At 41.2% G+C, this 23,332-nt stretch overlaps 1 protein-coding gene across 1 annotated transcript in view; it reads right to left on the bottom strand.

Moving 5' to 3' along the window:
* Positions 1 to 23,332, bottom strand: part of KSR2 (kinase suppressor of ras 2) — a 590,333-nt gene that overhangs the window by 147,206 nt on the left and 419,795 nt on the right. The window contains exon 7 of the mRNA XM_072600313.1: positions 16,598 to 16,681. Within this exon, the coding sequence (XP_072456414.1) occupies positions 16,598 to 16,681 (84 nt within the window). The remainder of the gene's footprint in view (positions 1 to 16,597; positions 16,682 to 23,332) is intronic.

Raw genomic sequence — 23,332 nt, 5'->3', positions numbered from 1 at the left:
ATAATAGTAACTTCCATTTGTGTAGTTTTTTAATGACCTTCAAAACACTTTACAAATGTAACCTTTGGCCCATTACCACCACTGCTTCAAACTCTAGCCTCACTCTTCTCAGGCACTGACCCTGTCACTGAAACTTATCCCCTTGGAGGTGCTGAGGGACAGCTCCCAAACAGCCAATTCATCTTGGGGAAGCCTTAGTATCAGACCAAATTAGAAGTCATATTTGTCCTTTTAATAAAATATCAATACTCTATATAAAAAGATGTCTTAAAGGAAGCAGCATGCTGATTTTGAGGGAAGAGGCCATGAGTTCAAATCCTATCTGCCACTTACTACTTTGTAACTTTGTGTAAATCATTTGACTTCCATGGCCCTCACCTTCCTCATGTGTAAAATGAGAGGGATGGAATAGATAGACTTGGAAGTCCCTTCCAGCTTGAGAACTGTGGTCCCAGAAGTTCCAAATTAAATTCCAAGGTTCTTCATACTGAAATTCTCATCAAAATGATTGGAGAGTTCTCCTAGCCAATTCTCTTTACACTTATTCTCATTTGAACCTCAAATAAATCCTGTGAGGTAGGTGTTCAAAATGTTATATCATAGATTTACAGCAGAAAGGGATTGTGTAGGCCATCTTATCCAACCCCCTCATTTTACAGATGAGGAAACTGAGGTCCAAAGAACTCAGAGAATTTGAGAATTAGAAGGTTTGCAGTGACCATCTAATTCTAGCTTAACCCATATATAAATAAACCCTCACTATAATAACCTTGTGAAATAGGCATTTAGTCTCTACTTAAGCAGGAGACCCCATCAAGTCTCTCAAAGCCAAGTCATTTCATTTTTTGTCTGATTTAATTATTAGACAGTTTTCCCTCCTGACATCAAACCTCAGTTGGTTTCTTTGCAAATTCTACTCAGTGCTCTTGTTTCTGACTTCTGGGGCCAAGCAGAATGGGGCTAAGCTCTCTTCCATAGGGGAGGGGAGGGAAGGGAATGGGAAGGGAGGAGAAAGGAGGAGAGGAGAGGATGCCTTTCTATTCTATTCTAAGGCTGCCAGGATCTATCCTGGAGGCCTTGTACACTTGGCTGCCATTCCAAGCCCCAGTACGAAAGTCAAGGGCCAATCAATCCTTTTTTCTTAGACCATCACTCTGAACATCTAAAATGGAACACGTACCAATCTCCATTGTCTGGTTTCCCAGCACATTAGAAACAGCAATTAAATTCAACAAGTAGTGTAAAGATTTACTAAGTGCCTACTATGTGCCAGGCACTGTGCTGCATGCTTTAAAATATCATCTCTTTTTGATCCTCACAACAACTCTGGAAAGTAGGCGCTATTATCCTTATCTTAGAGTTGAGGAAACTGAGGCTGAGAGAGGTTGAGTGACTTGCCCAGGGTTACCCAGGTAGTAAGTGACTGAGGATAGATTTGAATTCAGGTCTAGTGACTCCAAATCCAGCATTCTTTCCATTGCATCCCTCTCCCCAGCAGCTGTCTATCAAATATTAAGCCCTGCCTCTGTAGAGAGCCTTTCGCTAATAAACCATTTTGGGAGGAATTTGATCAGGAGGTTATGAGGAGTAAATAACCTAACAAAAGGAGATGTGACACATCTCACCCAGTGAGAGGAGAAAGAAAATCTAAAAAGAGACATGGACCTTGACCCCCATAGAGTACAAGAACGAGTATGTTCATAACCAGAATTCCAAGTCAGCATGAAAAGGGTAAATTATGTCCAGTTCCCTCTGAATGCAAAGGCTGGAAAATATATACCACATTTTAGAAAAATTTCCATCTAAAATAAATATGATGAAAAAATAAAGTTTTGGTATCTTAACTAGCAAGCCTGTTATCTGGAAAATTTATTTATGTGGAACACCCTAGTCCCCACTGGTGCTAGACAAATGAGGCGGAACCATATCTACTAATTAAATATGTGGATTTCTCAGAAAATTTGCAAGAATTGGATACTCTTCAAACAATTGCTTCAGGCAGATTTGTTGGCTTAACTTTTAAAACTTGGTGGAGTGTCTGTCCTTTCCATTTCCCTAACTACTCCATTGAGTAGCTGGGTGGTGCAGTGGATAAAGTACCAGTACAGGAGTCAGGAGGATCTGAGTTCAAATCTCACCTCAGATACTTGACACTCACTAGCTGTGTGACCTTGGGCAAGTTACTTAGCCCCAATTGCCTCATCCTGGGTCATCTCCAGTCATCCTGATGAATATCTGGTCACTGGATTCAGATGGTTCTGGAGGAGAAGTGAGGCTGGTGACCTGCACAGCCCTCACTCAAAACAAAGTCAAGTACAAGTCATGTCATTATTTCTCTGATGGCATGGTCTTCTTTGACAACAAACAATGAACACACCCGCACACCCAACTACTCTACTAATTGTGTAATGAAAGACAGAGTGACAGCCTGTCTTCTTTTCTCTCTTCCCATCCCTTCTGACTTGAAACTGTTGACCCCAGAAGGGCATTAATGAGGCTTTCAGTCTTGGGGCAGCCAGATTTGGGGGCCAAACAAGACCGATGGGGTTCTACTGCCAGAATGACACTGAGAGAATGACCACATCTATAAGTGACTCCACTGCTTGAGCAACTGGCTTTTCATAGATCTGTAAGGCACAAGTGTGACCCTGGTATCCTGAGCCAGACATGCCTTTGGGCATTCAACTCCATCAAGATAGGATGTGAAGAGTTCCCACTGTGTTACCTAGAACCTTGAAAGCATGGGATTCATTCCAATTACAGTTTTTAACAGGAATTTATAACCAAGCTATGGGAATAATGTTCTGAGGATCTTTAAAAAACCCTTTTTATTCTATATGAGGTAGGGAGCAAATGTGGCATAGGGGATTCAATGCTAGACTTGTACAAAGTCCAAGTCATGAGGACCTGAGTTTAAACTCTGACCTTGGCTCTGTGACCCTGGACTAACCTCTCCATCTCAGTTTCCTTCTTTATCGAATGGAGAAAATAAGAATCTACTTACCTTGACATGTTCTGAAAACCAAATTAGATAACATACAAAGCACTTGGCAACCCTGAAGTGCTGGACACAGACTAGCTATTGCTGTAAGTATATGTCAGAATGGAAATAGGGCGAGCCTGAAAATCAATAAACCTAGATCTGAATCTGATCTCTGATTCCTACCAGCTCTGGGATGGTGGACAAACTCTTTATCCTCCCTGAGTCTCAGTTTTCCATCTGTAAAATGGAGGCAATCATGTATCTAATTATAGATGAGTGGGAAGATCAAAGGAAATAATCTAGGGAAAGCTTTTGGGAAAACTTGCAGCACCATATCAATGCTGGTTCTTATAGGATCCAGAGTTCTTACATGAATGAAATCACAAACCTGGCTCAGGTGGATATGGGGGAGACCTAAGGCTTAGTAGAGTGCCAGTGTCAGGAAGATGTAGATTCAAGTCTTGCCCCTGACAGATACCGGTTTGTGACCCTGGGCCAGCTCTCAGTGCCCCAAGGTGACTTTCTAAGGCTATAAATTGCAAAATAGGTGCTGATATGTGCTTGTTAAAGGAGTAACATCCTCAGAGCTTCCAGCAGTGATGAAAAGCCAGAAAAGATTATTTTAAAAAATCTATTCATTTACCTACCACCTGTAAGTTTTGGACCAACTGAGCAAGGAATGACTTCTCTTAAGGATAGAAGTTTCTAAAAGGGACTAATTTCACTTTTGTCTTTCTATCCCTGGACTTATCTCAGTGTCTTATTAGAGGGTGGGGAGAGAAGAAAGGAGCTTATATTCAACAAATAAATCTCTGGGAAAATTCAACAAAATGTCTATTGAATTTAAATAATAATAATAACAGCTATGCTTTATATAGAAGTGTTATTATTATTCCCACTTTACAGATGAGAAAACTTGAGATTAAAAGAGACTAAGAGACTTGTCCAAGATCACTGAGCTACTAAGTATTTGAGGTATGATATGAACCCTGGTCTTCCTCACTCCAAGTCCAATGCTCTAACCACGATGCCACCTCACCTCATCAATCATTTTTAGAGAACTGTTGTTGTTGCTGTGTTTGTCCTTCGTTGCTGAAGAAGACCATGCCATCAGAGAAATTATGACATGACTTGCACTTGACTTTGTTTTGAGTGAGGGAGGGCTGTGCAAGGTCACCAGCCTCACTTCTCCTCCAGAGCCATCTGAATCCAGTGACCAAATATTCATCAGGATGACTGGAGATGGCCCAGAATGCAATGAGAGACCTGTGACTAACAATTTGGAAGAGCCCTTCCTAGGTATTGATCACAGTTCCTAAATGCTTGGACTAAAGAATTATATCTTCTCCCTCCACTGCCTACCATCATCCTTGACATTTTCTTCACTTGCTCCTTTGGAGAGCCATAGAAATTCAAAGGCTATGGAAGAAAAATGGAGAGAGAGAGAGAGTAAATACAAACTGGGGAAAAAGGATGAAATTAGTGGGAGGTCAGAAAAAGCTTCATATCGAAGATAATGCTTGAACTGAGTCTTCAAAAAACAACCCAGGAACTCTAAGGGGCAGAGTGAAGGAAGGAAAGCATTCCAGGCATAGGGTACAGCTGGTGCAAAAGAATGGAGATGGGATATGAAAGGACCTACATGAGAAATAGGAGACAGACCAATTTGATTAGACTATAGAAAGGATAAAGAAGGATTACTATATAATGAGGTTGGAAGGATAGGTTGGGGTTGTTTGAGGTTGTTTTGAAATGACAAACAGAAGAGTCTGTATTGGACCCAAGAGGTAACACAGAAGTTTACAGGAAACACCCAGGAAAAAATAACATGGTAAGATGTGTAAGCTTCTTAAGTTCATGAATCCTGTTTCTTCTTTTCTGTGTGTCCTCAGTACATAGTACAAGGTCTTGATCATAAGCAGGGACTTTATAAGTCCTGGTGGAATTGGATTGGATTAAGATTTTTAAATGAGGAGCTTTATAATGGGAATTTTTAACTTCCTATTCCAGTTGGGAATTTTTGTCTCATCAATTGCAACTGTTCCTCATTTTAATCCAATTCACACACAAGTCAATAACCTTTGTGATGTTAATGATCATCTTTGAGAAGGAAGGATGAATGAGAACAACAATAGTTTGTCTCATCACTTAACCCAGACTTCATACACACAACTGATACTTTCATCCATCCCTCTCCTCCAAGCCCAAGCCTTCCATATGCTTTTGAAGGAGAATGGCTCACAATCCATTGGTCTTCTCAGTGGGATCTAGACTGACCTTAAATATAGAAAATCAAGGCACTGGAGGAAGGGATAGAGGATAAATCAGACATCTGGCATAAGCCAAGCCTTTCAAATCTATCAGCCCAATTATATGTGTTTTCTCCTAGGGTAATGAGCCTCAGAAAGAGATGCTCAAAGACTCATTTGATATTAGAGATTCCCTCCCTAAAGCAGAGCTGAGCCAGCACTCTGTTGGCATTATTAACCTAAACCCTAAATGTGCCTCTATTTTCATAGAGGTATTTATCAGAATGTTAGAGTCTCCATTCCATTTTCTCGTTGAAAGTTTCCTGAATCTTGTGACTACCTCAGGGCTACCAACAATGGAGAGATATCAGTACAGCTTATAATGCTTCTCGTATTCTGCATTATTAATAACAGAAAGAGTATTGGCACTGGAGTAGAGGAAGAGGAGGACATGAGTCCAGGTTTTAGTTCTGTCTGACCTTAGATGAGTTATTTTATCTTTCTGGACCTCTATTTTCTTCTATGTTACATAAGGATATTGGACTGAGTGACCTCCTTGAGTCCTTCCAGCCCTAGATCTAGGAGTTTTTTAATTCTCCCTGCTATCACAGCAATCCTTAGGACTGTTCACAATTCATCATCAATCAGTAAGTATTAATTCTGTGCCAGGAACTGTTCTAGGTGTTGTGGATATAAAGACAAAAATGAAGTAGTCCTTACCCTCAGGAAACTTACATTTTATTGGGAGGAAATATGTGCATAAATAGAAAAAATAGAAAGAAAGAGAGAATGGAAGAAAGGAAGGAAGGAAAGAAAGAAGGAAGGAAGGAAGGAAGGAAGGAGGGAAGGAAGGAGGCAAGAAAGAAGGTAGGGAGGAAAGAAAGAAAGAAAATTGAAGGGAGAAAGGAAGATAAGGAGAAGGAAAGATGAAAGGATAGAAAGAAAGAAAGGAAATATGAATAGATAGATGAAAAGATAGATATAAAAATAAATTATACATGAGAGGGGGGAATATGGATATGATGAAGGGGGAGGAAGGCACTCAAAGTTGGGAACAGAATACAGAAGGTGGAGTTTGAACACATGAAGCTGGGAAGCCAGAGGGCTGGGCAGATTCCTCTCCATGCAGCCCGAGGGAGCATTAGCCTCCATGATCTTCATATAGTGCCCATAACTAAGTAACATGTTCCTACTCTGGGTGACCTAAGCTATTTTGGGAGATGAGGCTTATCCTTCAGTTGTGACTATACTTTTTTGAGGAAAGTCCTTTGCAAAATAATTAAACCAACAAAGACTCCTCTTGTGCAGGAACCACAGACACCTCTTCCTCTTCTTCCTTCCAGTCATTATGGCATTTAAAATTTTCTATGACGATCTTGCTTTGGTGTCTACGGAAGGGTTCAGGGGTGACAGCTCAACTCAGTTTAATTCAATCTGACAGGTGTTCATGGAGCACTTTTCATGTGCAAGGCACTGTTCTGGGCACGTGGGACACAAAAAGAAAGCCAAATAGCCCCAGCCCTCAAGGAATTTCTAATCTGCTAGAGGTCCTGCATCTGACTTTCCATAAAACATTCATGATCTATGAGTGAAAGTAACACTCTGGATTGAAATTGCCTTTTGAAACTCTTACTGACCATTTTTGTTTGGTCACTCTTGAAGCTAAATGTATCATCATCATCGTCATCATCATCTACCAGCCAGGGTATCATAGTACATAAAGTCCTGAACCTGAAAGTCAGGAAGACCTGAGTTCAAATCCAGCCTCACACTTCCTAGCTGTGTGATCCTGAGCAAATCACTTATCCTCTGTTTACCTCAGTTTTCTCATATGTAAAATGGGGATAATAACAGTAGTATCTACCTCCCAGGGTGGTTGTGAGGATCATATGAGATAATATTTGTAAAGTCTCTGGCACATAGTAGGTGCCATATAAATGTTAGCTATTATTACTAATATAACACTTTACAGTTTGCAAAGTACTTTACAAGTATTATCGTATATTACGTCCCCCAACAACCCTGAATTGTAGACACTAATATTATGTCCATTTTACAGATGAAAAAAATTCCATTTCTCTTTGTCCCTCCTCCATGAAATATAAGTGGAATATAAGCTCCATGAAGGTATTATTTCTGCATATGAAGAACTTGGAAATGTGTCTGGTACACAGTAGGTGATTAATAAGTGCTTGTATTGAATGAATACCATGGAATAATGAAAAAATGCTCTAGACTAAGGGTCAGGAGACCTGGGTCTACTATTTAGTAGCTCAGTAATTTTTAGTAAGTCACTCAAATTGTCTGGGCCTCCATTCCCTCCCTGTGAACTGAAGAGGGCTGAGCTAGAAGATGTTGAAGGCTCCTTCCAGCCCCTTCTCAGCCCTCACACTAGATCTAACCTGGCCAATACTTGAGCACCCACGATAATAACTGTGCATATGCTACAGAGAAAGTCTCTCAGCCTCTCCTTCCCCTCACCCCAGAATACTCAATGCCTCCCTGCTAGTTGACCTCAGGAGCTTGAAGACACCCTTAGGAGGGTGAGTTCTATGCTGTGGAGCTGTGACCCTAAAGAAGAGCTTTTCCCCCTCCCCTTTTTGTTCTGGGTGATAAAGAGTGGGTCCCACAGGGTGAGTAGGCACAGAGAGATGCAGCTGTCATTACTTTGCAAGCCCTCCCTTCTTCTAAATTTTCTTATCATTATTCACTGCACCCCATCCCTCTAGTCACCTAGGCTCTCAATCCCAGTTTCCTCAACTCCTCACTTTCATTTTTCCCACAAGTCTAATCAGCTGCCAAATCTCGTAGTTTCTACCTTCACAATATTCCTTGTATCTGTCCCTCCATGCTACCCCCATAGCCTCCATTCTAGTTGAGGTCCTGATCACCCCTTGCCTGTAATACTGAAATAGTGTTCCAATTGGTTTCCCTTTCTCATGCTATGTGGTTCAGAGGATAGAGTGTTCTGGCCTGGAGTCAGGCAGATCTGAGTTCAAATGTAGTAGCAGACACTTACTAACTGGATGACCCTCACACAGCCAGTAAGTGTCTGAGACCAGATTGGAAGTCCTCCTGACTCCAGGTCTGGCATTGTACCCACTGAAACACCCAGCTGCCCCACCTGACCCATAAGAAATGTTTAATGGATGCTTGTTGATTGATTAGTTAATCTGTAAAGCACTTTGAAAGTCTTATGTAATGCTATGTAAGCATTTTATATATTATTATATGTATATTATATATATGTATTATGTATATTATGTAAGCAATAATATTTATATTATTGTATCTACTACAACTACTCTTACGATTACTTTGTGATTATTGGCTCTAAGTATTAGAGAAAACAACAAATATCCATGCATGTAAAAGGTCCTCAGTAATAGTGTCATGGCATCATGGCCCTCAAGAAAATATTCATCAGGACTGTGGCCTGATGGAAAGCAGCTTGACTGAAAGAAAATCAGTGTTAATTCATTAAAGTGGAAAGCTTCCTACCAGAAGACCCAGGCTTGATATTCAAGGGAATAGGAAAAGATAAGATCAGCCCCAGGACCACAGTTAATTTCCAGACTTCTAAGAATGTGTTAAGAGTGACTAGGGATTAGAAGCAGAAAACTCGTGGGCCAAGGTATTTCCACAGACAAGTTAAGCCGTAACCAGAAGATTGACTTCCCTAGAAATCACTGCTCTGTTCCAAGGTTTATCTTTTCACTGTCTATTCTCAGCCATGTGGGCTGTGTGACCTTGGGCAAGTACTTTAACTTTTTGGTGCTCCCAGGTAAGTCTCTAAGGGTCTGAATTACAGAGAAGGTGCCAACCTGCTTTGGGGAAGGAAGTTGCTTCTACAAATGAAATCAGATATCCAGTCTCTATCCCTTTCTCTCTCAACTGTTTAACAACTAGACTATCTGACCCAAGATGGGGGAGCAGGATGGAGAGGAGTGGGACTTGAGAAAATTCTTAAATTCTGCAAACTTCAAAAAAGAAAAAAAGCTAGAGAGCCCTGGGGTCTCAGAATGCCTTTTATCTTCAAAGCTCACCATATAGTAGGCATTCGATAAATGTTCATTGTATTGAATTGAATTGGTTGAAGGAGAAATGACTGCTGTCTTCAGGTATTTTGAAATTATTTTCTGGTAAAGGAGTTAGTTCTTACTTTGCTCCAGATGACAGAATCAGAAGGAATGGAGGGGTGGTTGTAAAGAGGCTTGGAGTAAGGAAGGAAAAAAACAGAAACCAAAACCAAGCTGACTTCTTAATGAGAGCTGTCCACTGAGGAAGGTGCTAGGTGGATTTCTTCTCCTCTCCTTACAGGTCTTAGGCAGAGTGTATTGAATAGGGAATTCTTCTGGGGCTAAGAGTTAAATTGGTTGGCCAGTGGAGATCATTTCCAACTCTAAAATTTTGTGATCCTGTGAAGGCTGACTTGGAGCTAGATAATTTTGGATTCAAGCTCCAGTTTCCACACTTAACTAGCTAGACTGAGCAAACCCCTTTATGTCCTTGAAATATAGTTTCTTCTTCTGGCAATTGGGATGATTATACTTCATGGTGCCAAACAAAGATACTTCATAAGATCATAGGTAGGCTGAGGTTGAAGGGACCCCAGAGTTCATCAATTTGGGCTCCCAGAGACAAAGAACCTGGCTCCAAGAGATGCTAAATGCCTTGCCCACCATCACACAGGCAATGAAACTTCAGAAGAACAATTCAAACCCAGGTCCTCTGGTTCCAAATCCATCACCCATTCCACTGCAATAGGTTGTGTCCTCTTAAATTTTTTGAGGGCAGGAGATATTTTGTTTTGTGTTGTGTTTGTTTTTACTGGTTCCCCACAGCCTCGCACAGAGCCCAGCACATATCAGGTCCTTAACAGAGTTTGTGGAATTAATTTGTTTTCCCAAAGGGCATAGAGCAGGTTCTAAGCCCCGCTGCAGAATGCCTTGTAAACAGGAGATCATTCCAAGCCGGATCATGGGTAAAAATAGGACACAGTTAAATGTTAATAACCCATCTGCATTTCCGGCTGGTCCCTTGCCCCATCACTAGGAAAAAGCAGTGTGGTTCCGAAAGAACATCATTTCCATAAAGCAAAGGGCACCAGAAAACCCAGTCCTGTATTGTTCTGTGGGGAGAGTCTACTTGAGCAGTTGGCCAACTGCTTCCTCCATACTCTCTCTCCATTCTCCTCCCCTCCCAATCCTAACCTCTCAGCAGTTATTTTGACTGGCAATTCACTCCGTATAAGAATTGACTGAAGACTAGAGAGTCATTTGGAGATGGAGGAGGGGGCAGGGTGATGATAAGGAAAGAGTGATTGAGGGCCAGCAAAGTCATTAAGGAAAGAAAACTTCAGACAGCTGCAAATACAGTTATCAGACACCCCATGGAATTGTGCTGACACTTCCACCATGGGCAGTTAAAACCCCATCTCCAAACATCAGTGGACCTATTACATGAAATGGCAAGGTTTCGATAACTGTAAATTGCTTTCCCAGCCCTAATTTCCTATTAATTCATTAATCTCTTCATTCAAGCAGCCAACAAGACAGCTGATGATAATTCCGGAGGAAACAGGCTTAAAATGCAGCAGGAGGGAATGAGGTTAGACAGGATGAAAAGAGAAAGCTTCCTGGCTTGTTGGGGGGATGAGGTCCCAGAAAGGACTGGTGTCTGTTGAATCATCTCTGGTGAATTTTTAGAATAGACAAGCCTATAAGCACTGAGGGTTTAAAGCCCTTCCCCACCCCCATGTGAAATCATCTTAGCTAAGCAAACACCAAGAAGGCATGTATTCAACCTCCCTTCTTTAGCTCTGACTTAGGAGTCAGAAGACTGGAGTTCGAATTCTGTTTCTGATGTTTACTACCTGTAAGGTCAAAGTTGCTTACAATGAGGGTGGCCCCAAAGAAGAGTGAGCTGCCTGGGGAAGTACTGGGTTTTCCCCTACTGCAGGTCCTTAAATAGAGATGGGATGACCTCTTGTTGGGTGTGCTGGTCAGAGAATGTTTGTTTCACTATAAATTGAACCATGTGCTCCCAATTGAGAGATCATGTGATTCTGTGGATGCATTTGGAGATACAGAAACAGAGATCTGGCTTTAGAACCAGGACTCATATCCCACCTGATACTAGTTAAATGACCCTGGGCAATCTCATTGCCTTTCTCTACCTCATTTTCTTCATCTACAGAATGGTCATAGCATAACACCCACAGCACCTACATCACAGGATTGTTGAGGAGTTTGATATTAATATTATTAATATTAACATATTAATTATTAATAACATTATATTAATATATGTCAGTTATCACTGGTATTTTGTTCTATGGCACTTAGAAAGAAGCAATATTGGGACAAGTCATGATTCTTCTAACATTCTTTTATGGTTTAGTGTGGGGTTTATGTTTTTGGATTATGTTGCAGGTACAAAAAAAACAATGTCTGTGTGTAATGGATAAATATGTTGAAGTATGAGCTCCTGCCTCTGACACATACTTGCCATTTGACCTTGGGAAAGTCACTTAACTCTTAATGAATGTTCCGGGCAATTCTCTAAGAATTAGTTGAGGTGCTGACCTGCTTCAGTAGAGGGACTTTCCCCTTCCCAATGATTAACACAGTCCCTGTCCCTGTTCTTATGTAGGTTCATCACCATCCTCATTTTTTTCTTTACTAAAGAGGAAGTACAGGGGATAGATCAATTGGAGGTAGGAAGCCAGCCTGACAATGGCTATGTGACCTTGGGCAAGTCTCTTAACCTCAGTCCATCTCAGTTTCTTTATCCTTAAAATGGGGATAATAACGGTACCTACCTCCCAGGGTTGTTTGTGAAGATCAAATGAGCAAATATTTTAAAGCACTGTGCAAATGTTAAAATAGTTCATGAACATTAGCTGCTGCTGCTGCTACTTCTACTATACTAATGTGGTCAGACTGTAAACACAAAAGTCACAAACCATGTCTGTTTACATTATTGACAAAGCACTTGTCAGAACCTGGGGGTAGGTAGGAAAGCTGAAGAGGGGAGAAAAAAGTGAGGAGAAAAGGGAGTTGGGAAGAGACAGAGACAAGAGAGATAGTTAAAGAGAAGAGGGAAAAGAAATATCAAGAAAAGGGAGATAGAGAAAAAGAAAAAAGAGTAGACAGAAAGATGGACAGAGAAGAGGTAGATACACTAAGAATGTAGAGACTGACAAAAAGGAGAGGGAGAAGACAGAAAAGAAGGGAGGCAGAGAGATTGAGACAGAGAGACAGAAAGGGAGAGAGAGGAGATAAGGGAAAGAGAGACACAGGGAGAGACAGAAAGTAAGGGGGAGAGAGGAGAGGAGAGAGATGCAGAGACAGAGGCAGAAAGAGGGAGAGAGAAAAGAGAGAGACAGTGATGCAGAAAGGGAAAGAAAGGAAAGGAGTGAGACAGAGAGAATAAAATTGCTCTTTAAAAAGCCCTAACTTTATTGATTTATTTTGTTTTTGTGATAAATGGTTTTTTGCTTCTGCTGCTGTGATATGAGGGCATTTTCCAAAACGTGTGCTTGTGTTTTGCATAAAATTTGCCTATAAATGAATGTACCTGCATACCTAAACCATGCATGCAATTTTCAGGTCCAATTGGACAGATTAGTGGGATTAAACATTCAGAGGGGCTCCTGAGGGAGAAACTAGGACCAAGTGCTGGGAATTACAGGGAAGAAGGTTGAGTCGCATTTTAAAAGGGAAAATGCTCTGTCCATATGAGCTGTCCAAAAATGGAAGGGGTGACAGTAACAGCTGGCCAATGGCCATTTAGAGGTGGCAGAATACTTTATGTACATCATGTTCTCACTGAGTCTTGCAACCACCTTGAAATAGGATACCGCAGTTATAATTCTTCCATTGTACATGTGGGGAAATCAAGGCCCAGTTAGTTCCCCTTCAAATCATTTTGTATTTATTTTGGACGTATTCTATATTCATTTATCTATGAACATAGTATACTCTCTCTTCCCTCCCCTTCTCTCAATTTAATTTCTTTAAGGACAAGTACTGTCTCATTTTTGTATCCCTAACACCCAGGAGAGTAACAGGTATACAGTAGGTGCTGAATAAAAACTTATTGATTGACAAATGATGACACAGACTCCAGTGTCATCCCTCCAGCCATTCTCCTTTTCTCTTGGTTACTATTTCCATACATGGAGGTACAAGCAAGACCATAGATCTCCAGTTCAAAGGGACCCCAGAAGCCAGTCAGGCCAACTCCCCTCATTTTACAGATGGGGAAATTGAGGCCTAGGAAAGCTAGATGACTTCACCAAGGTCACACATGTCATAGGCATTAGAAGTGGAATGTGACCCTAGATTTTCTGACTCCAGTGCTAGTATTTCTTCCCCCACTGTAACCTAATTTCTCCTCCTTTGTCTGTCTCGGCTTCCTCTATCCATCTCCTAACCACTGACTTTCCTTAAAACTTACCTATTTCCTCCTGGAACACAGGAGAGAAGGGAGCCTGAGTTAGTGGTACTGAGAATCTAAGTCCTTGGGTTTCAGCCTCATTGACTCTCCCCAGCTGCTTGCCTGTCACCTAATTACCTGTCTTCAAAGGAAGCCTCTCTGCAGGTGACAGGATATGAAGGTTGCCATTTTCCCCCCTCCAAAAGTACATGATGTGACTAGACATGGATTTAAAAAGCCACTTTTAACTCAGTCATGTGTGAAAGAAGAAATTAAGAAGCCTATAACTGGACCCCGATTGGAGTTGGTTTGTAGGCACGAAAACCATGGACAATCTCCCTGACCTCTTTACCTGCAGGGTCCCTGATGGTCAAGGATCCCAGGGAACAAGGAGTTTCAGTAATGTTAATGCCTTCTAATTATCTCCCAATCTGGCCCCAGAGCACTGAAAGCTGTTAAGATTTTAACTAATTAACTTGATGGGTTCCTAGGACGGATAGAGGGGACTTCAGATTTATCTTCACCCCACAGGTAAGAATGAAGAGGAACAAGGGAGAGTGCAAATTTCTCTTCCTACTGCCTCACTGCCATCCCTTTTGCCTGGCTGGTCAGCAGCCAGGGGGACGCCAACTGCTCGTTAATCTAAGCTTCCATAGCTGGACCAGTTGAAGAAGAACCACAGAGAAAGTATGAGGAAACAGAGGGGAATAAGAAATAGAATAAAAGGAGGATGGGCCAGCGGTTATGTTTCTGCATATTGACCCTAAGGGAATGTCATAGGAACACAGATACATTGACTGAAGATAGCTTAGAGGTTCATTTTACAAACGGAGAAGTTAAGCCCCAGGGAAGTTAGATGATTTGGTCAAAGTTGCTCAAATAACAAATTCATAGATTCATAGATTTGGGGCTGTACATTCATGGACTTATCTAGTCCAAACTTCTCATATTACAGATGAAGAAACTGAGACCTGAAGTGGTGAAGTGGCTTTGTTTATATCACACACAAATATTAAGTGGCTGAGCCAGGATTTGAACTCAACACCAAATCCAACATAGTTCTACACTGTCTCCTAACACATCATGTAAATGGCATGCAAATTATGTCATGTAAATTACATGGAAATTAGTTTGAAGTTTCTCTTGGGATTTACAACTCAAAGGGACCTCAAAGTCCATCTAGTCCAGTTCCTTTAGCATTATAAATGAAGAAAATAAGTCTCAGGAAGTTTAGAAGATGTGCCCAAGGTCACTCAGGTAGGAAGTAGCAGAACTGGAATTTGCACTCAGGTCCTGAGGCCAACTATTCCAACCCCTTTAATTTACATGTGAGGAAGCCAAGGGTCATTCAGCAAATAAGTGTAGGAGCCAGGCTTTGACTTGATGGCCTCTCAAGTCCCTTCCAGTTTTGGATCTGTGAATCCATAATTTGAACTCATTCTCTCTGACTCCAAATACAGCACTTTTCCTGTAAAGTTGTTGTAAAAAAAAATACCTTCATCTTAGCTCTAATTCCTTAACTAGATGAAAACATGACCTAGTCAATTTATCAAAATGACTTAGACTAAGTTAGAAAAGGCCTTTGAACTAGATTGATAGTTGTACAAGAATCTAATTCAAATGGGTCAAGGAAACTTGACCATTCCTTAGGAATTATCTATAAATTATCAAGTGAGTAGAGGAGGGGAGGTCTGAGAAATTTCAATGAGCATGAGGGTCTAATAGAACTCCCAAGATAGAACCACTTGGGGGGAAGAGAGAGATCTTCACCCTTACCCAGGTTTCCTTCCCTCCCTCCATCTTTGATCAGAGGAAAACTTTCCAGGTTCGGTGTCAACAGAATACTGGACTTCTCAACTTTCCCTCAATGTCCTAAACAGGGTCCCTGGATCAGCTAGTGGCAGTGTCTGCATCACAAGCCAAGGAGAGATGGTTGCAGATTGATCATGTTTAAAGGGAGTTTCTGAAAACCCCAACAAATGGTAGAAAAGGACTTCTTGCACCTAGAAGCTGTGCCACATCTAAACTCTAAGCACGAGCTACCTACAAATATGTTTGTATATATTTGTGAGAAAGTGTATCGTATACTTTTAGAGAAACATTTTCCAACATCTCCTGGGCCACCTTAGTAAATACTTCCATTCTAAAAGCTACTTAAATCTGTTTGATTAAATGATTCTCAGTTAACAATCTTGTAGAGAGGAAGCATGCTTCAAGTCAATGGTATTGAGAATATCTTTGAACTCTGAGGGGAAATGCACCTAGCCAAATTTGGGGACCTGACTTGTCAATGGAAGTGGGAGTTGGGGGAAGGATCCTTGGAACTTCTATGTTCTTCATTTCTATAAAACAGAAGTTTAAAAAATAATTTTCTTAAGTCACGGACAGAACCAATATGGAAGGTCATGCAATGGTAATTGTGCTCGGCTCTGACAGGGGAGTGTGATATGTTACTTTATTTTTAGTACATTGTTACACTAAAATCTTCCAATTCAGGAAATACTATTACTTTAGGGCAGGCGTGGGGAACGTGTGACCTCGAGGCCACTTGTGGCTCTCTAGGTCCTCAAGTGCCACCCTTTGACTGAATCCAAACTTCATAGAACGAATCCCCTTAATAAAAGGATTTGTTCTGTAAAACTTGGACTCAGTCAAAAAGCCTCACCCAAGGACCTATAAGATCACATGTGGCCTTGAGGTTGCAGGTTCCCTTTCCCTGCTTTGGAGACATTTCAACAACACTTGTTCTTATTACGTATGCATGTATTTGCTCCCAGGGTGCACAAGTTCATCTGAGATCCTACTCCTGAGTAACAGAAAGATCAGAGACCCTGAACTTCAGGAAAACAAACTTCAAAGCCAAACTCTGGCTCTTCATGACTTCACGCAACATGACAAGGGTCTTTGAATTGTGGATACCTACTTGCAGTTTTTACATTTCAGTCCAAACAACATTCCTTTCCCACAGACGGTGCAAGTCTGAGACATCCAGTACTTGGTGGAAAATCTGAAAAAGAAAGAGACCAAGTTAGAAGACAAATAGGAGGCAATTGATCAAACCTCCAAACATGGCCTTGAACTTGAGGATCAGGAAAGAGGGCCAACAGAGTCCCAAAGCCAGAGGGACTCTTAAGTGAAAGCCCGTTGTTGGGATGACAGTTCTACAGCTTAAAAGGATCTTAGGAATGAACCCTATCGTTTTACAGATGAGGAAACTGACGTCCAGATTGGTGAAGTGACTTAGATCAAAAGGATCATAAATTTAGAGCTGGAAAGGACCTCAGATACAATGGAGTTCAATTCCTTCACTGGGATCTGAATCCAGGCTGACACCAACTCCAACATTCTTTCCACTGTTCCATGGTGGAAGAAGGTCTGACAATGAAATGACTCAGAATTTCAAAGCTGGACAAGATCTCAGGGGCCTGACAACATATCCCCAAAGAGATTGTTCAGTTTTACTTGACCTCCAGTGAGGAGAAACCCATCACCTCCCATGTAGCCCATACCCTTTTAGAACTTGTTAGTTTTAAGGAAATTTTCCCTTATATTAAGCTTCTATTTCGAATCTTGCTGAGTAGGCACTCATTGATGCTCGCCTTCCCCAAAACCATGGAGGGCTAGGTAGTCACTAATTTAATTCAATCCATTTCAATCACATGCCTATTAAATGAAAGCCAGGATGGTAGGTAAGGCAGAAATATGAATCAATCCTTACCCTCCAGAAGTTTAATAGGGGGGAGGCAAAGATGCAACGTGCACACTGATAAGTAAATACAAAGGACGTACTACTATAATAACTAGCATGGGAGGATCAGGAGAGGTTCCCTGTAGGAGGTGATGCTGAACTGCATTTTGTTTTTATCATTTTAATTTATTTCATTAAACATTTCCCAGTTACATGCGAAAAATTTTCAACATTCACTTTTTAAAAAAAAATTTGATGTACAAATTCTCTCCTTCCTTCTTCCCCACCCCTGGAGAAGGCAAGTGATATGACATTGATTATACATGCATGTGTTCATCCTTCGTTGCCGAAGAAGACCATGCCATCAGAGAAATGATGACATGACTTGCACTTGACTTTGTTTTGAGTGAGGGAGGGCTGTGAAGGTCACCAGCCTCACTTCTCCTCCAGAGCCCTCTGAATCCACTGACCAGATATTCAACAGGATGACTGGAGATGACCCAGGATGAGGCAATTGGGATTAAGTGACTTGCCCAAGGTCACACAGCTAGTGAGTGCCAAGTGTCTGAGGTGAGATTTGAACTCAAGTCCTCCTGACTCCTGCACTGGTGCTCTATTCACTGTACCACCTAGCTGCCCCAATTATACATGTGAAGTTATGCAAAATATATGTCCATATTATCCATGTTGCAAAAGAAAACACACACACACATCCAAACGCAAGAAAAATAAAGGAAAGTGTGTAAAGAAAAAGTAAAGAAAAAAACAGTATGCTTCAATTTGACTCAGAGTTCATCGGTTCACATTCTGGAGATGGGTGGCATTTTTCATCATGAGTCCTTTGGAATTATCTTGGATCACTGTATTGATTAGAGTACCTAAGTCTTTCACAGTTGATTACAACGGTGCTGTTACTGTGCAAAATGTTCTCTTGGTTCTGTTCACTTCACTTTGCGTCAGCTCACATAAGACTTACCAGGTTTTTCTGAAATGATCCTGCTTGTCATTTCTTATAGCACAAATATATACCACAACTTGTTCAGCCATTCTCAAAATGATGGGCATCCCCTTAGTTTCCAGTTCTTTGTTACCATAAAAAAGCAGCCATAACTATGTTTTGGCACATATAGCATTTTCTTTGATCACTGAGCTGCATTTTGAAGGAAGCTAGGCATTCTCTGAGATAGAAGTAAGGAGGGAGTACATTCCAGACATAGAGGATGACCTACACAAAGGTACAGGGAAGGACATGGACGGCAATGTTCAGGGAATAGCCATTTTGGCTGGAGTGAAACAAGAGTACATAGGTTTAACAACTGAATTCCTTCTCCCCCCCTCCCAAAAAAAAGTATGCATAACACATTTTTAAGTTTAAGATGCATTATTATTAACATTTTCTTTATCACTTTCTTCAGTCTAGACAATCCACAAAACAATAAATCAAACCCTAATTTTTAGCATTTGCTGATTTCCAAAGGTACATTTTGTAAACATTTGCTTACTCTGAAAATTTAATAATTGGTTCTCGAGTCCTTTGAGCTGTCTCCAGCACAGTACTGGGTATAGAATGCATGAAAAAGAATAATATAAAATGTGACTAGAAAGATAAGTGGGAGCTAGATTGTAAAGGGTTTTAAATGCCAAACTGATGATTTTTTTATTTTATGCACCTGGCAATAGGGAGCCATTGAATATAGCAGAGGAAGATCATGAGTCAGTCTGATCTGTGTGCTAGGAATTGCATTTAGAAGATGAAGGATCACTAGGGTTGACTCATCCACATACTCACTAGTGGATGAGCTAACCATTGAAGAAACCATCTGTAAAACTGGGACATTCAAAATCAAAAGTTCAGAGGATTGTAGTCAGCAAAGTACAAGAGAGCCATCAGGGGAAAAGCACTGAAGCAGGAGGGTTGAATTCAGTGTCACTGGTTGCTGTTGTTTCATTATTTTCAGTAGTGTCTCACTTTTTGTGACCCCATTTGAGGTTTGCTTAGCAGAGATACTAGAGTCGTTTACCATTTCCTTCTCCAGCTCCTTTTACAAGTGAGGAAACTGAGGCAAACAGTTGCCCAGGGTCATATAATTAGTAAGTGTCTGAAACCAAGCTTGAACTCAGGAACATGAATCTTCCTGATTCTGGATCTGTGGCATTGGATCTAAGTTCAAATCCTAGTTCTGCCACTTCTGCTTTGTGGTCTTGGACTACACACTGAACTTCTCTGGTTTCAGTTTTCACATCTGTAAAAACTGGGATTAGATGACCTCCAGTGTCTCTTCCACTTCTCATAAATCCTACAAAGCTGAACTTGTGGTCAAGAGACCTACTATTAATTAGTCAACAAACAAGCATTTCTTAAGGGTTTTAAAACTGGGGATATAAAAAAGGGGGAAAGAATCCTTGCCCTCAAGCAGTTGATATTATGAAGGGAGAGAGAACAGATAATGAAGCAGATCCACTCATCTGTTTCAGTGCTCATCAACAATGTGCCTAAACCTCACTAAACCTCGGTTTCTTCATCTGTTAAAAGGGGGAAAGAATACCTCCAGGGCCTACCTCCCAGAACTAGTAGAGGGAAGTGTTTTTTAATCCTTAATGGACTTTTATACCAATTTAAACTTAGAAAGGACACTTAGAGATTAACTTGTACAACTTTTTCATTTTACAGGGAAGGAAACTGAGGCAGAGGGGAAGGAACTGACATGGTCAAGTCACATAGGAGAATGAGATTTGAACTAGGGTCTTCTGCTCATCAGTCATTTGGCGTACAGAGAAGCTGGGGCGGGGGGAGATCAGTAGATAAAATACTGAACCTAGAGTTAGGAAGGCATTAGTACCAATCTAACCTTAGACACTTAGTAGCTGTGTGACCCTTGGCAAGTCACTCACTTCTGTTTGCCTCAGTTTCTTCATCTTTAAAATGGGAATAATAATAGCACCTACTTCCCAGGATTGTTGTGAGGATTAAATGAGATCATACTTGTCAAGTGCCTTGCAAACCCTAATATAAATGCTTATACATGCCTTATATAAATGTTAGCTAGCTATTATCATCTTTAGTAGATGGCCCCTTCCAGCTCTATCTGACCCTTTCCTGATACTTTTCTTCCCTAGATACAGGGAGGGGGAAAAGGAGAGAGGGAGATGGGGAAAGTGGGCGATTCTAGAGAAGATCTAGGGCTAAATGAGCTGCATCCATCTCTCTAACCCCTTGTCTGGGGCCGGGCTTCTTTTTCAGGAGATAGGCTGCAGCCAGCAGGGCTGGGAATGGGAAATTTATTGAAGGCTGCCAGGTCAGAGTGAATTTTCGATTTTTATCAGCATCAGCTGGAGTTCTATCTAATCTCAGCTGGATCTGAGTTGAAATGAAAGTTGAATGTGATTACATAAATTGGTGCCTGAGCCTATGAAGGGGGAGGGAGCACTTGGGCTCCTGTGGCTCAAGAGAGGGCTAAGGTGCTTTCCTGGGCTCTCTTCTTCCAATAGAAGTTTGGAGCAGATACCTGGCTCTCCCCAATTTGGCCTGGGGCAGAGACCTAAGCAGTATAAAAACAACTAAATTAGTAAAACAATGCAGATTTGCAAATGAGACTCATGTGCCTAATAAACTGCTTTGATGCATCCCATCCCACTTCAAACAGTTCTAATTTTTACGGATCTTCCCCCCCTCCTCCATGTTAGCCTCTTTGCAGCTGCCTTTTTCCTCCTTCACCAGATGACAGGATGATTAGTCTCTAAGGAATTTCACTGGATTTCTACAATCTACACCCCAAGGAGGAGCACATCCCTTTCTCCTCTAAGGGAGAAAAGATGAAGTGCCCTTTTGGTTGACTAGCTTTAGGCAGCAGGTGGGAGCTTTGCCCCAATGGGGCCTCTTTACTATCACTTTTTGTGTACTGAGGTTAGCTTAGGGAGGCAGCTAGATTGTACTTAGTGAAAGTGAGGAACACCAGAATTAAAATCTCACCTCACATGTTTTCTGTAACCCTGGGCAAATTACTTAATCTAGCTCAGTTTCCTCATGATAATTAAAGCTCCTACCTCCCATGGTAGTTGTGAGGATCAATTCATAATACCTTATGTAAAGTGCTGTATAAATGCTAGCTATTATCATGTACTTTATATTATAGCAGCCCATGTAACAATCAATAAACATTAAGCACTTATGTGCTAAGCACTAGGGATATAAAGACAAAAGTGAAAAGTTTCTACCCTCAAGGAGTTTATGATTTAGCCATGGGAGACAACATGACCAGATATACTTATATACAAAATATAAGGAGAGAGACTGGATTTATTAGGGTAGGAGCTCAAGGTGAGGAACTTCCTATACTAAAGCAATTTGATTATTTTCTCATCAAGTAATAGCATTAGAAAGTTGTCTCTTTGTGAAGCATGTTGTCGTGATGTTTGATCATGTCCCCATTTGAGGTTTTCTTGGCAAATATACCATTTCCTTCTCCAACTCACTTTTACAGATGAGGAAACTGAGGCAAATGGTTAAATGACTCACCCAGGCTAGTAAGTATCTGAAGCCACATTTGAATTCAGGTCTTCCTGATCCCACTCACAGCATTCTATCCACCTAGCTGGCCATGTCATTATAGGGATTCTTTTGTGGGTATAGGTTAAATGGCTGCCTAGGTTGCTTCCAATGCTAAAATGCTGTGATATACAATCCAACAATCTTTACTCCCTCACAGTGCAAGTCTTCCTCCAGTCTTTTTTGCAAACTTTCCCCACCCTTCCCAACTGCTCTTTGATGTTTCATAAGACCTCATGGCTCCTAATTTTCCACCATGTTGTTCTGGTAATCAATTATTTTCTGCTGCCCCTTGAAAAGATGAGTTGCCACAAACATGATAGGAAGAAGGAAATGGTCCTGAAACTAGGACTGCGGTAACAACTTCTAAAGAAGAAGCAAGTGGCCATTACCAGACCACTTCAAGAAGATCTAGAGGGGCTTAGCACCTGAAATTCCAGAAAGTTGTCAAGTTTAAATTACTGTTGTTATCTCAGGAGATGAGTATGCAAAGGGGATCTAGCCTCATAGGTTGGAAAGGACCTTCAAGGTCACTGAGTCTAACTCCGTCATTCTATAGATAAGGAAACTGAAGCTGATGGAAGTGAAGTGACTTATCCAAGGTCACACAGCTACGTATTTAAACCCAAGTCTTCCTGATTCAAGATATCAATCTCTATCCATTACACTACCTAGCTGCTTAGAAGTCAAGAAGACCTGGATTCCAGTCGTGATCCTAGACCCAGAGCCTCTAATCGACAATCTTCATCATAGTCTCTCTTAGCCTTCTAATTACAGTACAGAGACCTCTCTTGTCAGGACCTATATTTAAGGAAGAAGTCCACATCAGCAATCTTTCTTCATTTCCCACCAGACCATACTCTTCTGGACCTCTCTATGCCTCTCCTCCAGGTATTTCCTTCCCACCTCCTCCACTTTCCTGCATTCTTTGCATGTAGTCTTTCCCCACAGGATTGCAAACTCTTCAAGGGTACTGATTGTCTTTGGCCTTTCTTTGCATCCCCAGTGCTTAGCACAATGCCTGGCACACAGTAAGTATTTAATAAATATTGATTGACTCTTTTCAGCCATCTTCATGCTATGGTGAAGCTCCCCCACAGCTCTAAGAACAGGAATCAAAGCAACACTTCCAAAATACTGCTCCCAGTTCGCCATTCTCCTCCATAAGTTGTCTTCCTCCATTGGAACAGAAACTCCTTGAGGGAAGGACTAGGCTTTAGTATTCTCATCTTCAGCAGTTAGTATAGTGCTTAGCACATAAATGCTGTTTCATTCTATTGGTATTACTCAAACTTCATGCTCCCCACCATTCTTGGTTATTCTGCATTCTATAGGGAAGGAGGTCAGGAGGACTACTTGTGATCTTCTTACTCGTGATAGTTCGAATCCCTGATTCATTGGCTCTGGCTCCTCTGAAACAGCTG

This window comes from Notamacropus eugenii, chromosome 4 (genome assembly GCF_028372415.1).
Source record: "Notamacropus eugenii isolate mMacEug1 chromosome 4, mMacEug1.pri_v2, whole genome shotgun sequence".
NCBI classification, from domain to species: domain Eukaryota; kingdom Metazoa; phylum Chordata; class Mammalia; order Diprotodontia; family Macropodidae; genus Notamacropus; species Notamacropus eugenii.
Note: the sequence above shows the minus strand (reverse complement) of the source record. Positions and strands in the feature narration are given on the sequence as shown.